This window comes from Microtus ochrogaster, unplaced genomic scaffold (assembly GCF_000317375.1).
Source record: "Microtus ochrogaster isolate Prairie Vole_2 unplaced genomic scaffold, MicOch1.0 UNK98, whole genome shotgun sequence".
NCBI classification, from domain to species: Eukaryota; Metazoa; Chordata; class Mammalia; order Rodentia; family Cricetidae; genus Microtus; species Microtus ochrogaster.
In genome coordinates this window covers 543188-561917 of record NW_004949196.1, presented here as the reverse complement: position 1 = coordinate 561917, position 18730 = coordinate 543188, and the positions used below count along the sequence as shown (strand labels likewise).

Here is an 18730-nt window from a genome sequence, read left to right as displayed (position 1 = left end):
TAGCTCTTGTAGACCAGGCTGGCCTCGAACTCACAGAGATCCGCCTGCCTCTGCCTCCCGAGTGCTGGGATTAAAGGCGTGTGCCACCACCGCCCGGCGAGACAGGGTTTCTCTGTAGCTTTGGAACCTGTCCTGGAACTAGCTCTTGTAGGCCAGGCTGGCCTCGAACTCACAGAGATCCGCCTGCCTCTGCCTCCCGAGTGCTGGGATTAAAGGCATGTGCCATCACCGCCCAGCATAAATAAGATTTTTTAAAGATAAAAATTAAATAATCAACTTTAGGCAGGCAAAGTGCAAGCGCCGGCACTGCAGAACTCGGTACAGGGACAGTGGATGCGGCCTGGCGGAGACTCTGCAGTAGAGTTCGGGACTGACCAGGAGCCTCAGGAACAAGAAAGGCTGTGGGCGGGATGTCCAGACAGAAAGGAGCTGGCCCTGAGGCCTGGGATCAACCCCGGAAGGGGAGGACCGGCTCCTGCAGGTGCCCTCCCCCCACACTCACAGGCACCCCCCATGCACAACACACGCATGTGCATGCACAAGCAAATGAGTGTAAATGTATTAGTTAGTTGTACATTTGTGTGGCCCGGGAGCCAACCTCTGCCTGTCTTCTTTGAGACAGCGTCTCACTAAGCCTGGACTCCAGGTCGCCTATTCATCCAGGGCTGGGCTGCAACCGCAAAGTCCAGGCCTGTTGAATACATGGGTTCTGAGATTTGAACTCAGGTCCTCACTGTTTTGGGGTAGGTGCTCTATCCATGGAGCGTCTCCCAGTCTCAGTGGCCAGGGTCCTTCAGCTTCAACTCTGGTTTAGAAGCCAACTGCAGAGGTCAGTTCCTGGGGAACCGTAGGGGTGTGGCTGCCTCCTCACCATGGTTCTCTTCCACTCTAGGTCCGAGCATGCAGAACTCCGAGGGTGGAGCAGACTCACCAGCATCTGTGGCTCTGCGGCCTACAGCCCAGCCGGTGCCAGCCTCCCCACAGGTGACTGTGCCTGCCCCCCACCTCCGTGCTCCCCCCTGGGGTTTGGAAGGTGCCACCAAAGGAACCCCAGCCATCAACTGTTTCTCCTGTACTGGAAGCTTGTGTGCCTTAGGAAAAAACCTGAAAACACAGCTGTGAACAGACTCTTGGGGATGGCACCTTCCCTCCTTCTTTCCACCTTCTTCCTCCTCCTTACTTCCTTCTCCTCCAACTCCTCCCCATCTCCTTCCCAAACTCCTCCTCCCCATCTCCTCTCCCATCCCGTCCCCCTCTTTTCCCTATCTCCTCCCCATCCCTTCCTTCCCATCTCCTCCTTCATCACCTCCTTCTCCTCCCTCTCCAGCCCCCTCCCACATAGGCATAGAGCCTTGCCGGGCATCATCTCCTCCCCAACCCCACCTCTTCACTTCCCCAGTCCCCTCCCCTGCCCAGTCCCCTCCCCTCTCCAGCCCCTCCCCTGCCCAGTCCCCTCCCCTCTCCAGCCCCTCCCCTGCCCAGTCCCCTCCCCTCTCCAGCCCCTCCTCTGCCCAGTCCCCTCCCCTCTCCAGCCCCTCCCCTGCCCAGTCCCCTCCTCTCCTCCCCAGTCCCCTCCCCTCCTCAGGTCTTGGGCTTTTCAGACAGAATTTCAATCTGTAACCCAGCCCTGCCTCCACAGTTCCTAGGGCCTGGAATTGTGGGTCTCCACCAGCACTGTGCCCCGCAGCTTTCTCTTCTGAGGGCAGCAGAGGTGGAGGGCTCCTGTGCATGTGGCCCTTGGTGCTCTCAGGGGCTGTCACTCAGCTTGCTCTCAAAGCTGCCCCAGGCCATGACCACTCCCTGCAGCTCAGGTCCCTGGTTCCTGGCACAGAGGAAAGCTCGCCCTAGATGTGAGCCGCCTGTCTCACCCGGGTTCTGAGTCAATGGCCATTCCCTGCCAGGCTCTAACTGCCCAACTGTGGGTACAAACTCTGGGATTCTGTTCTGTTACTTTGTTGAGATGAGATCTCACTATGTAGCCAGGGCTGACCTGGGACTGTCAGCAATCCTCCTGCCTCAGCCTCACTCCTTCTCTGACCCTGAATACTGGGGTCACAGGGTCACCATCACACCACCCTATTCCTATTATTTGTGGTTTCTGGGTTTTGAGACAGGGCCTGACGGTGCCTGAACCCCATTTGTACAGTGTTGCAAAATGGTGGCCAGAGCATTCTTCATGTTAGACAAGTGTGGCCACCATACTTTGTGGGGCTTTAAGTGAGTTCCCACTCTTTAGTGCGGACTTGCTTCAAATTTGCAGCTAATTCTCCTGCCTCTGTTTCTTGGGTGCTGAATTACAGGTGCTTGCCTTGGTGGGAGGGAGTGTTCTGGACATGGCACACACACGCGTGTGTAGCGTGTGACTGCCATGGTGGGAGGGAGTGTGCTGGACACGGGCACACACACGCATGTGTAGCGTGTGACTGCCATGGTGGGAGGGAGTGTGCTGGGGGCGCACACACACGTGTGTAGCGTGTGACTGCCATGGTGGGAGGGAGTGTGCTGGACACGGGCACACATGTGTTTAGCGTGTGGCTGCCATAGTAGAAGGGAGTGTGCTGGACACGGGCACACACGTGTGTGTAGTGTGTGGCTGCCAGGTGGAGAGTGTGGGGCTTTGTTCCCTCTCGACCTTACTCCCCTGAGACACGGTCTGTCACAGGAGCCAGGCTGGAGGCAGCCTGCGAGTCCCCAGTCCCTGTAGTCTCCACCTCCTGTGTTCTGAGGTCACACTGGCTTTTTGTGTGGGTACTGGGATTTGAACTCATGTCCTCACTGGACAGCGAGGGCTCTTACCCAGAGGGGCTTCTGAGGGGCTGCCTGGCCGTAGGCAGGGAGTGGATAATTCCTAATTCCTCTTCCTTGTAAAGATTTAGGTATTTGTTTTATGTATGAGTGCTCTGTCTGCGTGTGTGCCTGAGGGCCAGAAGAGGGCCATCAAGTTCTATTAGACATGGTTGGGAGCCACCTTGTGTCAGGACTCCTGACAGAGCAGCCAGTGCTCTTAACTGCTGAGCCATCTCTCCAGCCCCCACCCCACCCTATGCTTTACTTGAGGTGGAACTGGCACAATATAAAATGAACCACTTGAGAGTAGACTGGTTTTTATCGTATTCACAGAAGTCAGCCATCCTTTCTAGTTCCAGAATATTCCATCACTCTCCCCCATCAGCAGCTGTGTCTCCCTTCCCTGTCCCAAATGACTTCCTGTCTCTGGGTTCTGTCCTGGAGCCCCACGTCCGTCCTCAGGTTCTCTCCATGCTGTGGTGGGTGTCAGAGCCCCGCCTCCTCCAGCAGTGAGGACAGACACCATGTGTGCCTGCATTCATGTGCTGGGGTCCTACGTGGCCTGTGTCCCTGTGGGGTTGTCTGACTGTTGCTCATAATGGCTGCCCCTCACCCACTGGCCCAGCCAGTCCTGACAGGACCTTATTTGCACCCCAGAGAGCAACAGGTCCTCCCTCTCTCAGCACTACTTAGAAGGTGTGTGTGCCCCCTCCCCTGCTGCCTCTGCCCTACATCTGGTGTGTGTGCCCCCTCCCCTGCTGCCTCTGCCCCTACATCTGCTCTAACAGCCAAGCTACTGCTCTGGTCAGTGAGGGACAGGGTCAGGACAGGGTTCCCTGCAGGAAAGATCCACCTCCTACCCCAGCTCCTGGGCCTGAACTTCATATTCCCAAAGGGATGTTTCTGTGTGTGTCCATACGTATGTGGCTTGTGTGCCTACCTGTGCCTGCATTCCCGTGGGTCCCAGTAGGAGTGGGACAGCCGAGCCATGGTTCTGAGTGGGTCTTCCACAGTGCTGATCTCCAGCAAGTCTGACTGTCCCACTGTCTGTTTCAGAGGGTGCTGGTCCAAGCCACGGGCTCAACTCCCAAGGGTGCCCCGATGCAGCCACTCACACTCCCCAGAGTCCAGCCAGTGCCACCCCAGGTAAGGACCTTTGGCACCTAGCAGTTGTGAGCAGCCTCTGGCTTGTGAGCTGTTTCCTGCTGTTACTAGTGTCTAGGGTCACCAGGAAGCTCTGGAAGCCGTGTTAAAGAGAAAAAAATTCACCACTGGGTGGTTGTGATGCACGCATTTAATCCCAGTACTTGGGAGGCAGAGGCAGGTGGATCTCTGAGAGTTCAAGACCAGCCTGGTCTAGAGAGAGAATTCTAGGACAGCCATGGCTATATAGAGAAACCCTGTCTCAAAAAGAAAAAAAGAAGAAGAAGGAAAAGCCACTTACCATGCAGTAAGTGAAGGGAAGTGGTTTCTCCTTTGTTCTCAGAGGCACTTGCCCACCGCAGCAGGCCAGGCTGGCCTCGGGCCACCAGAAGCTCTGTAAAAGGCACAGGGCTTGCCGGGCAGTGGCACACACCTTTAATCCCAACATTTGGGAGGCAGAGGCAGGAGGATCTCTGCGTTCGAGGCCAGCCTGGTCTACAGAGCTAGTTCCAGGACAGCCAGGGTTACACAGAGAAACCCCTATCTGGAAAAACAAAACAAAAAGTCCCAGGGTTAAGTGGCCTTTGCTTCTGAGGGGCTGCCTGGCCGTAGGCAGGGAGTGGATGACCGTGACCTTGTCAAAGACCGGGGAACGTGTACAGATCCCAGAGAGCACCAAGCACCAGGGGTCTACAGGATCACCAGGACCTGGCCAGTGGCACTGTAGGAGGAGGGCACACCAACACCAGCACGAGCCTAGAGCCCCCCCCCCCAGGTCTGGACTGCCCCAGCCAGGCTTCCTCTCCCTCCCTCTCCCTGGGGATTCCACTTAGAGCTCAGAGCACCCAAGTTGTGTGTGGGCATTGTACTCTGGGACCCCGGAAAGTCACCACCAAGCCCGCTGAGATGGTTCCCCATAGACTGGCTGGGGAAGAGGCTGAAGTTTGGGCCACAGCACACTGGACATCTACTCTAAGGCCTCTGCCCTGGGCTGGGCTGCCCACCGCAGGGGAGAGGAGGTTGTGGGGATGGGGTAGTAGAGGGGGGGATGTGGAGGGGAGGGGGAAGGGGGAGGAGAGGCAGGATGTGGGGGGCAGTGGGGTGGTATCACAAGTGCCTCTGTCCCTCTTCAACCCCTCTCCAGACTTGCCTCTGTTTCCAGCCCAGTCCTCATCTTCCCCATCTCCCACCCCTGCAGGGGACCACACACCCTCTGCCATACCTGAAACAGGTAGCTTTCCTGCGTGACAGCCACAGTGTCCCTAGTCCAGTCCACATGGGACAGAGGCTGCTTAGCTGCTGCCTAAACCAGGCACAACACTGCACTTAGGAGGTGGAGGATCAGGAGTTCAAGGTCATCCTCAGCTACATTAGGTACTTAGGTACATGCATACATCACTAAGCTCTGTGTCCATGGACCAGAGCAGCATCACCCGTGGCAAGGCCCTGTGTGACTTGCACCTACATGTCGTTGCAGGTGCAGCATGTGTACCCGGCGCAGGTGCAGTACGTGGAGGGCGGGGATGCGGTCTATGCCAATGGAGCCATGTACGTGTCTCCTCCAGTGTTCTCTATGGGGCTCGTGTGGAATCATGTCCCCAGGGTCATGTCACTCCCTGTCCTGAGATCTGAGTTCAGAACCACTGGCCTTATGCTTTTGGCTTCTAGAAAACTCTATAAAAATATCAAACCAAAGCCACAGTCCCCTGGAGAACAATAGCCCGGGTACTTTCCCTCTAGGCCATTTACAAAGCTTATTTTCCAATTTTTAAGCTGTTCTGAAACTTTCTAGAATTTTCTTTTATCTTTTGTGTGTGTGCATACTCGTGTGTGTGTGTGTGTGTGTGTGTGTGAGAGAGAGAGAGAGAGAGAGAGAGAGAGAGAGAGAGAATGAGTGCAGTGCCCATCGAGACCAGCAGGGATGTCACGTCTCCTGGGGCTGGAGTCACAGGTGGCTGTGAGCTGCGGAGTGGGTGCTGGGACCAAACCTGGGTCCTCTGCAGGAGCAGCAAACCCTCCAGCTCTGTGTCTTCTTGGCATATATTTGTTATAAAATGGTGGCACTTTCTGTCCCACAGTCGAGCGGCCTATGCCTACAACCCAGACCCTCAGCTCTACGCCCCCAGCAGTGCAACGTCTTACTTTGAGACTCCAGGTGGTGCTCAGGTGACAGTGGCAGCCTCGTCCCCACCGTCAGTCCCCTCCCACGGCATGGTGGGCATCACGATGGATGTTGCAGGGACTCCCATCGTGTCTGGAGCAGGAGCCTACCTCATCCATGGGGGCATGGACAGCACAAGACACTCCCTGGCCCACACTGCACGCTCCTCGCCTGCCACGGTATGTACAGGGGCCCTGTGGGCAGCTGTAGCCCTGCTAGCCTAGGCATCCAATGTGTGGGGAGGTGAGCAGGAAGGACCAGGCTGTGAGAATGTTGGGGAGCAGAGCCCCTGCTGGTGGTTCTCACTGGCAGCCTCCCAGGTCACCCCCCCCCCGCACACACACACACACACACACACACACACACACACACACACACACACACACACACGAGGCTGTGCCACGTCAGGTTGCAGCCTCCTGATGCAGTTCAGTTCACTGCTCTCCTGCTTTACATAAAACTTCATTTGGACTTTGGGGTTTTATAGGAAAAGGGAGCTGAGACAGGGTTTTGCTGTGTCCCAGGCTGGTCCAGAACTTCCCCTGAAGTGTAGGCTGACCTCAGACCCCGTGCTCTGCCTCAGCCTCCCAGGTATCCAGCTGCATCTCTGCTTTTGATGTTTATTGCTATTTTATCATTTTTTTAAATCACCACACACTCACACCCGCTCTCTGACACAGAGCCCTGAGGGACTCAGTGTATGTAGGTTCCTGGATTCCTGTGGCTCATCCTCCACCAACCCCACAAACACCCTGGCCTAGATGCTGTCAGCTGTGGGTCTGTTGTGTCTGCTCTGACACTTACGGCTGTCAGAAGCAGAGTCGCTGGCTGTCCTGGGGCTGGCTTCCTGCCCTCACCATGCGGCCATCAGACCCCTGACTTGAGTCTACAGTTCCACAGTTCCTTATGTGCCCAGCTGGAGGCCTCTGGCTGGGAGCACAGTGAGCAATTCAGGCTGAGCAGTCAGGGTGCTGTCTTTACTCCTGGGGGGCGGGTGGAAAATGCTTCCAAGTGGGGTTGCTGTGCAGTCCGCCTCTTACAAAGCCACCAGTCCACCTCCCATTGGTCAGCGGTGCTTTTAGTCACCTTGTCAGGGAGTCAGAGTTGCTTCCTTGCTGCACTTGGAGCTGTTGACATTTCTTTTCATTCTCTCTATCCTGGCAGGCAAGTCATGGAGCCTCTCTGTGGTGATAATTTGGGTTTTCTAGCTGGGGACGATAGCCAGCCAGGCACTTGCCCTGTGGTTGAGCGTCACTTGAATAGTCTGCTTAAGGCTCAGCTGGTGTCTTCCTGCTCCTGAGTGTGGAGAAGTCTTTATGTCCCAGAAACAAATTCCCGTCAGACACATGATTTGTAAACATTTCCTGTGTCTGTGCTTTCTTTTCTAAATTGTTTAAATTGAGGGTCTTGGGAGACGGCTCGGTGCTTAAATGTGCAAGCACAGGGACCTGAGTTTGGCTCCCCAAATGCTTGTGAGTGCTGGGGAGGCACACCTGTAACTCCAGGGTCCCTGGGGCAAGCTCTCTAGGGATTAGCCATATCCGTGAGTTCCGAGTTTGATTGAAAGAGCCTGCCTCATTGAAGACAGTGGAAGAGCAACCTAAAGCATCATTCCTACTATGGACCTTGTCCTAACCGTGTGTGCACACACGTGCAAATGTACATACCACACATGTGCAAATATTCACGCCAGTTCCATATATTCTCTCTTCCTACATCCATCGAGACCCCAGCAGCCAGCCCTGAGGACAGGTGTGAGACCAGGCCACTTGCTTTCTGAGGGCTGTGAGGTTCCAGTGCTGTGCTTGCTGCTCCGGCTGACACCTGAGCCTGGCAGCATGGGACACATAGGACCCTGTCCCTCAGTGGGCGGGCTGGGGAACTTGCTGTGGAGTTCTCACAGCCTAGAGCATTTCCATAAGATGCCGTCGGCTTGGGCAGCCTGTCCCACACGCTGGCCATTGTGTCACAGACCCCCCAGGAACTGCAGTGTCCACCGTGTGTCTCGAATGTGCAAGCATGAGCACTTGAATCTGGGTCCCCAGAAGCCATGAAAGTGCCAGATAGACTGATGGGCATGGGGCCCACTGGTCGTTTCTGCCTCTGGAGGGGGAGACGGGATGCTCGGAGCAGCTGCGGTCGACACTGACATCAAAAGCACATACTTTAAGGGGTAGACAGTATTTCAAGTTAACAGTTCTTTTTGTTTCCTTGTATCTTTCTTATCTTTCAAGTCTTTTATTGTTGTTATCATTATCGTTGGCAGTTTGACATGGAGGAAACTTTGAATGTGTGGACTGGTGTCTTTCCTCAAGTCTGGGATGTTTTCAGATATTATTTCTTCAGATTCCAAGTTGCTCTCCTTCCCCTGCTCTGGAACTATTGGTGGGGTCTTTGTTTTATGGGACCCCATCCTTGTTTGTCCTTCTGCTCTTAGCTCCTTGGCCATAGAAAGTTGACCTAGGTCATAAGCCCACTGTGTTGTCCTGGGCCCTCAGGATGGCCCTGTGTGCAGACTCATCTGTCCGTATTTGGATGTGTCATCATTTTCTGTAGCAAAGAGTTTTTTCAGCACCATTGTGTAGAAGCCATAGCTGCCCCATCCTTCCGTCCTCCCAGGGCTTGCTGTTGGAGCAGTTATTGCTGATCAATTGTTTGATTACCTTTCTGAGCCACAGTGAAATCTGTATTCTTTGTCATGGTGAGCCCTGCAATCTGTTGGGAGCCGAGAGCCAGCCGCATTGATGGACCGGCCCCCAGGGGCCATGTGGATCGTCTGGGTTCTCTTGCTGCAGCCGTCTTGTTGGATGAGGTGTCAGCCGGTGACTGCACACTAGTCACTTGAATGAGGTCTCCTGTGTACCCACCGCTCTCCTGGGAGGGGAGGTGGTCCCGACTTTGCCCTCACTCCAGATGTGGTTATTTTACATGCCGAGTGGGGAGCTCACAGATGTGGCAAGACTCCATGTTGCAGCTAAGTTTAGAGACTGCCAGCCCTGCAGTCTGAGTGTGACATTAGGTACAGCGATTCTCAGTGAGGAAGGACAGCTGCTTGCTTTTGTGAGGATAGGGTTCTTTCCACACAGTCCCTGTAAGCTGGGAGAGCAGGTGGGGACGCAGAGCAGAGGCCTCGCCACCCTCCAGACCCAGAGATAGAGGAGATCTGCACAGATGTACACTTTCAAGTCCTCTAGTTTTTTGATAACTAGAGAAGATAGTTATCTTTATTTTTAATACTATTAATGGTGACTTATAATGGGCCAATTACTTTTAAAATAGTGAATACATAGATTTAATTGTTCCAGCATAAATTCTGTGGGAAACATTGTTAGGTTTAATTCCTTCTTGTTGCTTGAGAGGTTTGGGTTTTATTTTGGGAGAAACACATTCGCCATCTTCCTGCCTCATCCTCCCAAGCACTGGCGCTCCTCCCCCACATCTGGCCTGATAAATATAACCCTTAATAACAAAATTTGGGCCAGGTGTTATGGTGCACACTTTTAATCCCAGCTCTCAGGAGACAGAGGTAGGAGGATCTTTGTGAGTTCCAGGCCAGCCAGTGCTGTACAGTGAGACCCTGTCTCAAATTTAAAAAGACAGACAGACAGACATAGGGCCTGGGGAGTGGATGGTAAGGTGCCTACTGAGCAAGCATGGGCCCTATGAAAGCAAGGCATGGAGGTGCACAGGTGTCATCCCAACCGGGGACAGGAGCGTCCCTGGGGCCTGCGGGCAAGCCCAGCAGAGTTAGCAGGCTGTAGGTTCCCTGCTGCAATCCCCCCAGCTCTCTTTCATTGGGGCCTTAGCAGTTTTAATAGTGTACCGAAGCCGGGCAATGGTGGCGCACGCCTTTAATCCCAGCACTCGGGAGGCAGAGGCAGGTGGATCTCTGTGAGTTCGAGACCAGCCTGGTCTACAGAGCTAGTGCCAGGACAGGCTCCAAAGCCACAGAGAAACCCTGTCTCGAAAAACCAAAAAAATAAAATAAAATAAAATAAAAAATAGTGTACCGAGTCATCAGCTCAGGTTCAAACCTGCTGTCGCTCACTGTCCCCCTCCTGGACGCCACCTTGAAGGGCTCCTTCACATTCAAATACTCACCCAGTCACCCCTGCTGCCCTCTGCTGCTGGCATGCCCACCTGTGCCCTACACTGGCAGGAGCAGAAGTTGCCCTCAGTGACTTCTGTGCTGTGTGACAGCTCATGTCCTGGCTCATCCAGTGTCACTGTGGGAGATCACAGGGCCATCATGACTCCAGGGCCTCCGAAACCGTGGCCTCACTTTTTCTTATCACACTGTCTGTGTTTATTGTGTGTGTGCATGCACGTGCCAGTGCACACTTGTGGAGGTCAGAAGGTCAGAGGGCCGCTTGTGGGAGTGGACTCTCTCCTTCCATGGGGATCCTAGGGATTGAACTCAGGTCACCAGGCTGAGGCCTGGCCCCCCTCTCCTGAACATGGTTCTAGGGAGCCTGGTGAACGAAACCCAGCAGGAGCTTCTGCTGTCCCGGATGTTAGCTCCTGCTGCAGGGCCAGCTCATGCTCCACAGTCACATGGCACTGCCACAGCCAGGCATTGTACCTGCAGCTCACCCCTCCTCCACCCCACCCAGGGCCTCAGCCCAGGTCACAGCTCCCAGAAGCCTACTCTGTCCCCACTGTGTCCCCCAGCTCCTCATCAGGCATGACCCCTAGTCCCTGAGCAGGGCTCAGTGTCACCTGCTGTCCCCAGCAATAGGGTGGTTTGGGATGTGTAGCTCTGGCCTGGCTCACATCTGAGTTCACACAACTGTGCAGAAGTTTGGTTCTCAGGGCCTGGGGAGAGGGCTTAGTGGCAATGTTTCTGGCCCCTTCAGCCCCCACCTAAGAAACTGGGCATGGTGGGGTCTGCCTGTGGCCCCAATGCTGAGGAGGATCCCAGGAGCTTGCTAGCGAGTCAGCGAGCCCCAGGTCAGGAGGGAGACCCTGTGTCAAAAGATAAGGGGGAGAAGTGACTGCAGTGGCTCACAGCCATCTGAAACTCCAGTTGCAGGGGCATCTGATACCCTCTCTGACCTCTGCAGGCACCAGGCACATGCACTTACTGCACTGACAGACAGACACGCAAGCCAAACACCCACATACATAAAGAGCAACACGAGTAAGTGAGGAAACCCACTGAGGAGGACCCTGCTGTTTCCTCGGCCTGCAGAGAGATGCTCAAGCCGGGCTCCTGGTGCCTTGTGTCCTGTGCTGGGATGTGATGTCAGCCACCAGTGGCCGTCCCATCTGCTGCTGTCTTGGGCTCTGGGCTCAGGAGCATGGTGCAGGGCCTTGTGCCTGCTACAGCTTCACTCGTGCTAACGACTGCCGCTCGCTGCTGCTGCTGTTGTTTAGCTGCTAATACGGGCTGGGGCTGGTGTGGGTGCCTGCCGCTAACCATCTGATCTCCTTCTCTCCTGACCCCACCCCACCCACCCCACCCTACCCAACCACCCCACCCACCACCTCTTTGGTTTTGTCCTGTCTCTGTACACATCTGCGTAGCTTGAAATGGCGATTGAGACTCTCCAAAAAAGCGAAGGCCTCGCCCCCCACAAAGGCGGCCTACTCAACAGCCACGTAAGTGCGCTGGGGCCCCGGACACCCTGCTCTGTCTGGAGTGCTCACAGATGTTAGAAAAGCCAGGGCTGTGACAGAAGGCTAAGGTGGTTAGCCTTGCAGAGGCTAACAGGAGAGAGAAAAACACTAGCCAAAGATCCTAGAAGCCTTAGCTGGTGAGGAAGACCCCATGCCCGCCCTCACACTGCTGCATGGGTTTTAGACTTGAGGATGACCCCCATGTCCCAGGCTTGTCTCTGCCAACCCAGACAAAAGGCTGGCAGGTCTTCTGCTAAGCTGTGCTGCATAACAATATCCTGTCTTAAAATGGAAAAGATGGACCAAGCGTAAGACCTGGGGATCCATTCTTGCTACCATCACAAAGCAGGTATTGGCAGCTCATACCTCACACTGTCACCAGCACCCTCCACAGCACAGCAGGTCTGGGGTCAGGGGTCAAAGTCACCCTCCACAGCACAGCAGGTCTGAGGCTAGCCTTCTGACTCCATTTCCAGGGCATCTCATGCCCTCTTCTGGCCTTTGAGGGCAGTGCATGCACGTAGTACACAGACTTACATGCAAGCAAACACCTGTACACATGAAATAAGATACATCTAAAAACAGTGATGATAAAAATTAAATAATGAAGCACAAATACAACTTTCTAAAGGGGGAAGGTGGTTTGGGACTGGGTGGCCATGAAGGCGCTCAGCTGTGTAGTTTGGAAATGTAAGAAAGGCAGCAGACATTCTTGGCTTTGCTCTGTGATGGAGGCCTCTCAGGGAGCTGAGCGCCCTGGTTCAGACTCAGCATGGCCTGATGGGACTAGAACACCATAGGGTTCAGTGTTTGGGGGGCTGAGAGGGAATGTTCAGCTCTCTAACATCCCAAATGCCTCCTTCCAGCGGGTGGGCCTCTCGTGCTTTGGTATTTATTTACTCAGAAGCAGGACCTTGCTATGTAGCCCAAACTCCACATACTCCTACCCAGGGCTGGGTGTAGTTGCTGGGACCACGGGCCTGACTGTTAGGTATTTGATTTTTTGTTTATTGAGACAGACTTTCCTGTGGCCCAGGCTGGCCTGGGTTTCACTATGTGTCTGAGGCTTGGCTTTGTACTTGCAAGCTTCCTGTCCCCGACTCCTGAGGGCTGGGATGACAGGAGTGTGCCACCATTTCTGACCGGGTTGGACTGTGGCCATTGGCATTTCCCTGAGGCTTCTAACATCTGCTTTTTGTCCAGCTTGATCCTGTGAAACCTCCCCCCCCCCCATACATTCTTGATGGCCCAGGTTCACAGTGGACTGGTGTAGGAGGCTGTGACTCTCTGGGAAGAGGGGCAGATGCTGATCTAGAGAAAGGTCTAGAAGTCTTGAGGGTTTATAAGGTTGGTGCTGTCCCAGGCAGTGTGGTTCTGTCTCAGGAGGCAATGACAAGGACATTTCCTTCCTCTGGGGTTGGCTCGACCCCTCCAGGATGAACAGCCCCTCCACTGCTAGACGGTGTCCTCCTGGGGACAGTGTCCAAGGAGCCTTTGGAATATTCCAGGGAAGGGCCACACACCACCCAGGTTACACCTTGAGGGGAAGCCTGGGATTGACCATAGGCTTGGGCTGAAGGCAAATGACTGTGACCACCAACAGCCAGAGGAGACACTCCGGGAAAGCCATCTGGGTGGACAGAGCCCTTAAAGTGTTGTGTCTGTAGGACATTCAAAACGTTTGCGGGGACACCTGCAAGCCTCCACCCCAGAGATTCCCTGCAGGCTCCTATGGACAAGTGTCCCCTCCTTTCTATGACCCCTTACCTTGGACTTTGGTCCTTAAGTGTCCTTCGTGCCAAGGTGCTGGGCGCCTGCATGAACAACTCACGGAGCTGTGAGGAGGTCAAGGGCCCTGATGTGTGAGAGCCAAGTTCTTGCTGGATCCTTGTGCAGCTATGGGCCCTGTGGCATCGGGCTGCGCTCGGGCCGGATCATGCTCCCAGAGGAGTGAAATGACCGCATAGCTAGCACTGGGCTAGCGCTGGCCTGGCGGTCCTCAGTGTTCTAGCAAGTGGGAGGCCCATGGATGGCCCTGAAGTACTGTGTTCTGCATCAGGATGGGGAGGAGAAAAGGACACTGTCCCCAGCTGGTCAGAGGTGGGCAGTGAAGCCAACTGTTAGGCGTCAGGATAGAACGAGAGCCCTAGCACTCTGTCCCCAGGACCTCTACTCCTGAGGCACAGCACAGCTGAGAGCCTGGCACCCTGATCAGTACCAGCCATGTCAGACTTGTGACAGGAGGGCTGGGTGTAGCTGCTGGCCTGGGCGAGCAGGGTGGCAGTATGGCCGGGAGCCCTAACTCAGTGCTCGGAGATCTGCATGCCTCTGATGAGTGAGCAGCCTTGGAGGCCAACTCCTACTCAGCCCCTTAAGCCCGCCTGGTTTACCCAGAGGTAGAGCCAGGCCTCCACCTCTCCCAGACTGTGGTTCTGTAGTGCCAGAAAAACATGCCTGGGCCTTCTGAGCTCTCCAGACACAGATGGCTCCAGCCTTCCGTCCACCCTGCCAGCTGCCCTGCAAGTGTGGCACCAGCATTTTTGTTTGGAACCTCTGCTGTGTCCCCAGGGCAGCCCTTTGACTTGGGTTTCTGATCTGCGATGAGCATGTTTCCAGGGTGAGGGAGGAGGCCAGGGGGAAGTCACATGGGTGTGCAGCGGTTGTCCCGGGACACTTGCCTGACCCCAGAGTACACCCCCTGTTTAGAGAGGATCACAACCTGCTCCCCTCTGCACTGGGGACCCACTGCATGTAGCCATGCACCTGCCAGCCTGTTCCCTGACAGTGATTCCCCTTGGAGATGCTGCCCAGTCTGGGTCCAAGGGGATGCCTACGCACGGGCACAGGGGCCACCAGGCTGGGAGGAACCATTCATAAGCCACAGTGGCCTCACATGGAGAAGGACTCGGCCTCCTTGCCAGCATCGTAGCTCTCACACACATAGTCACAGGATAGCCACTGGGTCAGGTCACATGACTGACTCCTGAGACAGAATCAAGACAGGAGGGTGCAGCACCCACAGGGAGCAGGTGGTAGAGTCTGGCGCCTCCCGAAGCTGCTGCCTCTGTACACAGCCTCAGCCTGTGCCTTTCACTGACCCTCCGAGCCACCCCTAGGTGTGGGTTTTACCCAGAGCCCTCTGACTTTGGGGGTTGGGGCAGCAGGCCATCAGTGACCCCTGTGGCCTGGAGCGCAAGACTCCATGTCCACTGTCCTGTTTCTGCATCGAATCTGTTACTGTACTGTGGGTCCTCGAGACTTTGGTGTTCCTGGGTATGTGGTGCTGTGTCTGTTTCGGCCTGGAGACATAGCCCATCTGTCTCCATCATATGGGGGCTCATAAAATATGACAGAGAACACAGAGGCCAAAGTGTACATGCATAGAATCAATGAGTGGATGGATGTGTGGATGCATGCATTGGTGGGTGGGTGCACAGATGCATGGATGCATGTATTGATGGATGGGTGGGTGGGTGGGTGGATGGATGGATAGTGGGTGGGTGGGCAGATGAATGGACAGAAGTGATTGACGTATGTGTTCAGGAGACAGACATGAGTACCACACAGGTGGCTCTGTCACTACCCTTGCCAGCACAGGGAAGTGAGCCGCTGTCCTGGGACTCCAGGCCTTTGATGCCCATCTGTCCTCCAGCTCCAGTGGCTTCTGGATAATTACGAGACAGCAGAGGGCGTGAGCCTGCCCCGCAGCTCCCTGTACAACCACTACCTGCGCCACTGCCAGGAGCACAAGCTGGAGCCTGTCAATGCCGCGTCCTTCGGCAAGCTTATCCGCTCTGTATTCATGGGCCTGCGCACACGGCGCCTGGGGACCAGGTGGGTGACAGTGACCAGGGCTCCCCAGAGCCCACAGACCCAGTTCCAGCAGAAGCTTCTTGACTTGCAGTCGCCCAGAGTGGGGGTGGGGTACGCTAGGAGGAGATGGGTTTCACTCTCATTTTGTAAATTTTGTTGTTGGGTTCTTTGTTTGTTTGTTTGTATTGTGGGTTTTTTTTTTTGATGTTTTGTTTTGTTTTTGAGACAGGATCTCACTAAGTAGCCCAGGCTGGCCTTGAACTCCCAGAGATCCACCCATTCCTGCCTCCTGAGTACTGGAATAAAAGGTGTGCACCACCACCACCCAGCTTCACAGCTCTTTTTGAAACCGGCAGTCATTCTGCCTTGCCCTCCTGAGTGCTGCCGTAGCCAGCCTGCATGCTGTCCAGTCACGGGGTCACTGTACACTAGCAAAAGTGGGTTCTCCTTGGGAACAGATGAAGGAGGAAGGCACTGGGGGACAGTGGCAAAGGACAGCCATCTCTGCCATGAAGGCCAGCTTCCAGGCTGGGGCTCATCTGCCCGTGTGTTGCCCAAGCGTGGCAGGGTCACCTCCTCCTGCCTAGTGTGTACTGCACAGCTGCCTCCCAGCACTCAGGACATGTAGGCAGGATCCTGGGCTACAGTGCATTCAGGCTAGCTGGGAGACAGGGGTTTGGGGAAGATTCGGGAGACTGGGGAGATTTGGGAAAGAATCATCAGCCATAAACATAGTCGGCAGATCTGGGCTGGACACAGCTGGCCTTTCTTACAATGCCAGCTGCCTCCCCATCAGTGGCTGCTGCATGTAGAATGTCCCCATGAGCGCCAAACCTAAGGAGAATGTCCCCACACAGTGCCTACCTTTTGCTGATTTGTTTCCAGGGGCAACTCGAAGTACCATTACTATGGGATCCGCCTGAAGCCGGACTCCCCTCTGAACCGACTGCAGGATGACACACAGTACATGGCCATGAGGCAGCAGCCCACACACCAGAAGCCCAGGTAGGTGACGCCGGCCACGCTGCCGGACCCGCAGCCCCAGACCTAGGGTGCCACCACAGTGTCTCTCAAACATGGCAGGCAAGACAGGCCATTCTCCAAGTCTCCTGCTCTTCCTCTTGTGTGTTTGGGCAAATACGCAGTGGCGTATGCTGTCAGATGCGGGGATCCTGTCCTCTGCCTGTGCCGCCTCCCACCCAGACCTTGCCAACACTAAATTTTCATTTATTTTCCTTTTGGGTGTCTATATTTCTGATATTTTCTAGAAGACCACATAGTTGAAACCACAGACCCTAATTGTCTTGTTTTATTGAGGTGTTGAGGACCTCAAATATTCTAGGAGGGGGCAGAGCTCCCTCGCTCCTCACAGGAGGATTCAAGACAAGGGCTACACCTGTGACCACGCCCCAACCCCTCCCTGGGGATTCTAGGCGGGGCTCCACCCTGACCACGCCCCCAGCCCCTCATTGGTTCCTTCCAGAACCAGCAAGACAGAAGCAAGCCTTCACCCTTGTCAAGGGACCTTCCAGATCATGTGCACCTCCAAGTACATTCTCCCTCCCCCAGGAGGCCTCAGCACATCCATCCCACACAGTGCTGCCTAGGCCTCAAGGTGGCACATATGTCCCCTGACCAGGTACCGACCAACCCAGAAGTCAGACAGCCTTGGGGACAGCGGCGCTCATGGCAGCCTGCATGGCACACCTGAGCAGGCCATGGCCACTCAGGGCCAGCATCACCAACAGTACATAGGTGAGCATGGGACCTGTTCCGCCATGTAGGAACTTATAGATGAACCATCTTCCTGATATCACTGGGATTCCGGAATGATGGCCGTGTGCCCAAACAACAGCTAATTATTAGTGACCCTTCTGTACCCCATGCTGACTGTGAACCCCCAGTCCTCCCAAGTGCTGGGGTGACAGGTCTGTGGTACTGCGGGTGGGACCCAGGGCCCCATGCATCGCAGCAAGTGCTCAAGCCAGGATCCAAGCCCAGCCTGTGTCGTCCCCTGGAGCCTGTATGTGTGACATGACATCCATGTGTTGTCTCTTCCAGATGTGTCCCACGTCTTCCCAGAGTTCCCAGCCCCTGACCTGAGCAGTGCGCTGCTGCAGGAGAGTATCACCCCTCATGATGTGAAGGCCCTGCAGCTGGTGTATCGCAGGCACTGTGAGGTGACGCCCTACTTGGCCAGACCCACCCCCCACCTGCAGCTCCCAGGCACCACTGCCAGATCTGGGTCCCGTAACCCCCTCCAACAGGGCCCTCTCCTGGGCACCGCCTCTGCCCACTCTCTCTCACTAGCCCCTTTGGGGACCTCAGAAAGTCCACTGCTTCCCAGCGCACCAGGCATGTGACTGGGCCTATCCCCTGACAGGCCGTTCTGCTCCTAGGCCACCTTAGACGTCGTCATGAACCTCCAGTTTCAGTACATCGAGAAGCTGTGGTTATCCTTTTGGAACTGCAAGGCCACCTCCAACGATGGCCGTGCCTCGCTGCCTTCCAGGTGACATCCCAACCCCAGGACAGGGCAGGCAAATGTTCAGGCTGTATGCTCCCCAGTTTAACCCCAAGTCAATCTCCTGATCCCTTCCTTGTGTCTAAGCTGCCTGAGACATCACCTAGACACCCCTTCTCCCACGTCCTGCCAGCGCCTCCTTCTCCAGCACCCTGTTCTGCTGCTGGACTGGGGAGCCAGGGCCTTGGCTCATGCTGGGCAGGGCGTTTTACCCCGAGTCATGCCCCCAGCTCTCTTGCCATAGCCCAGATTGGGGATGGCTTTGTCATCCTCCTGCCTCGGGTTCCTGAGAGTCAGGATAATGGCCTTGGGCTACCATATTGTGAGCTGGTGTAGCAACTGCAGTGACTGTGTTACCTGAGCCACAGGCAGAGAGGGAGCAGTGCTGCTTCATGGGGAACCAGAGGCCCCAATCCTGGTCCCTGCCCTGTCACTTTGTGCTCACCATGTCCCCTCCCCCTCCCACAGCGACGAGGAGCCAGAAGTCACCCTCCTCCCAAAGGACAAGCTCATCTGTCTGTGTAGGTGCGAGCCAATCCTGCAGTGGATGCGCAGCTGCGACCACATCCTGTACCAGGCGCTGGTGGAGACCCTTATCCCAGACGTGCTGCGGCCTGTCCCCAGTAAGCCACCCCGTCCTCAGGCCCTGTCCCCAGTAAGCCACCCCGTCCTCAGGCCCTGTC

General features: G+C 55.5%; 1 protein-coding gene across 2 annotated transcripts in view; it reads left to right on the top strand.

The window, feature by feature from the left end:
* Nucleotides 1-18730, top strand: part of Rfx2 (regulatory factor X2) — a 64013-nt gene that overhangs the window by 31252 nt on the left and 14031 nt on the right. Inside the window, exons 2-12 of one of the 2 annotated variants that reach the window (XM_013355142.2) lie at nt 893-984; nt 3844-3933; nt 5408-5478; nt 6009-6270; nt 11618-11692; nt 15363-15544; nt 16409-16528; nt 17163-17278; nt 17585-17703; nt 17923-18035; nt 18516-18670. In XM_013355142.2, coding sequence (XP_013210596.2) covers nt 901-984; nt 3844-3933; nt 5408-5478; nt 6009-6270; nt 11618-11692; nt 15363-15544; nt 16409-16528; nt 17163-17278; nt 17585-17703; nt 17923-18035; nt 18516-18670 — 1387 coding nt within the window. In that variant the 5' untranslated portion in view covers nt 893-900. The remainder of the gene's footprint in view (nt 1-892; nt 985-3843; nt 3934-5407; nt 5479-6008; nt 6271-11617; nt 11693-15362; nt 15545-16408; nt 16529-17162; nt 17279-17584; nt 17704-17922; nt 18036-18515; nt 18671-18730) is intronic. The other variant, XM_026778006.1, reaches the window with a different exon arrangement.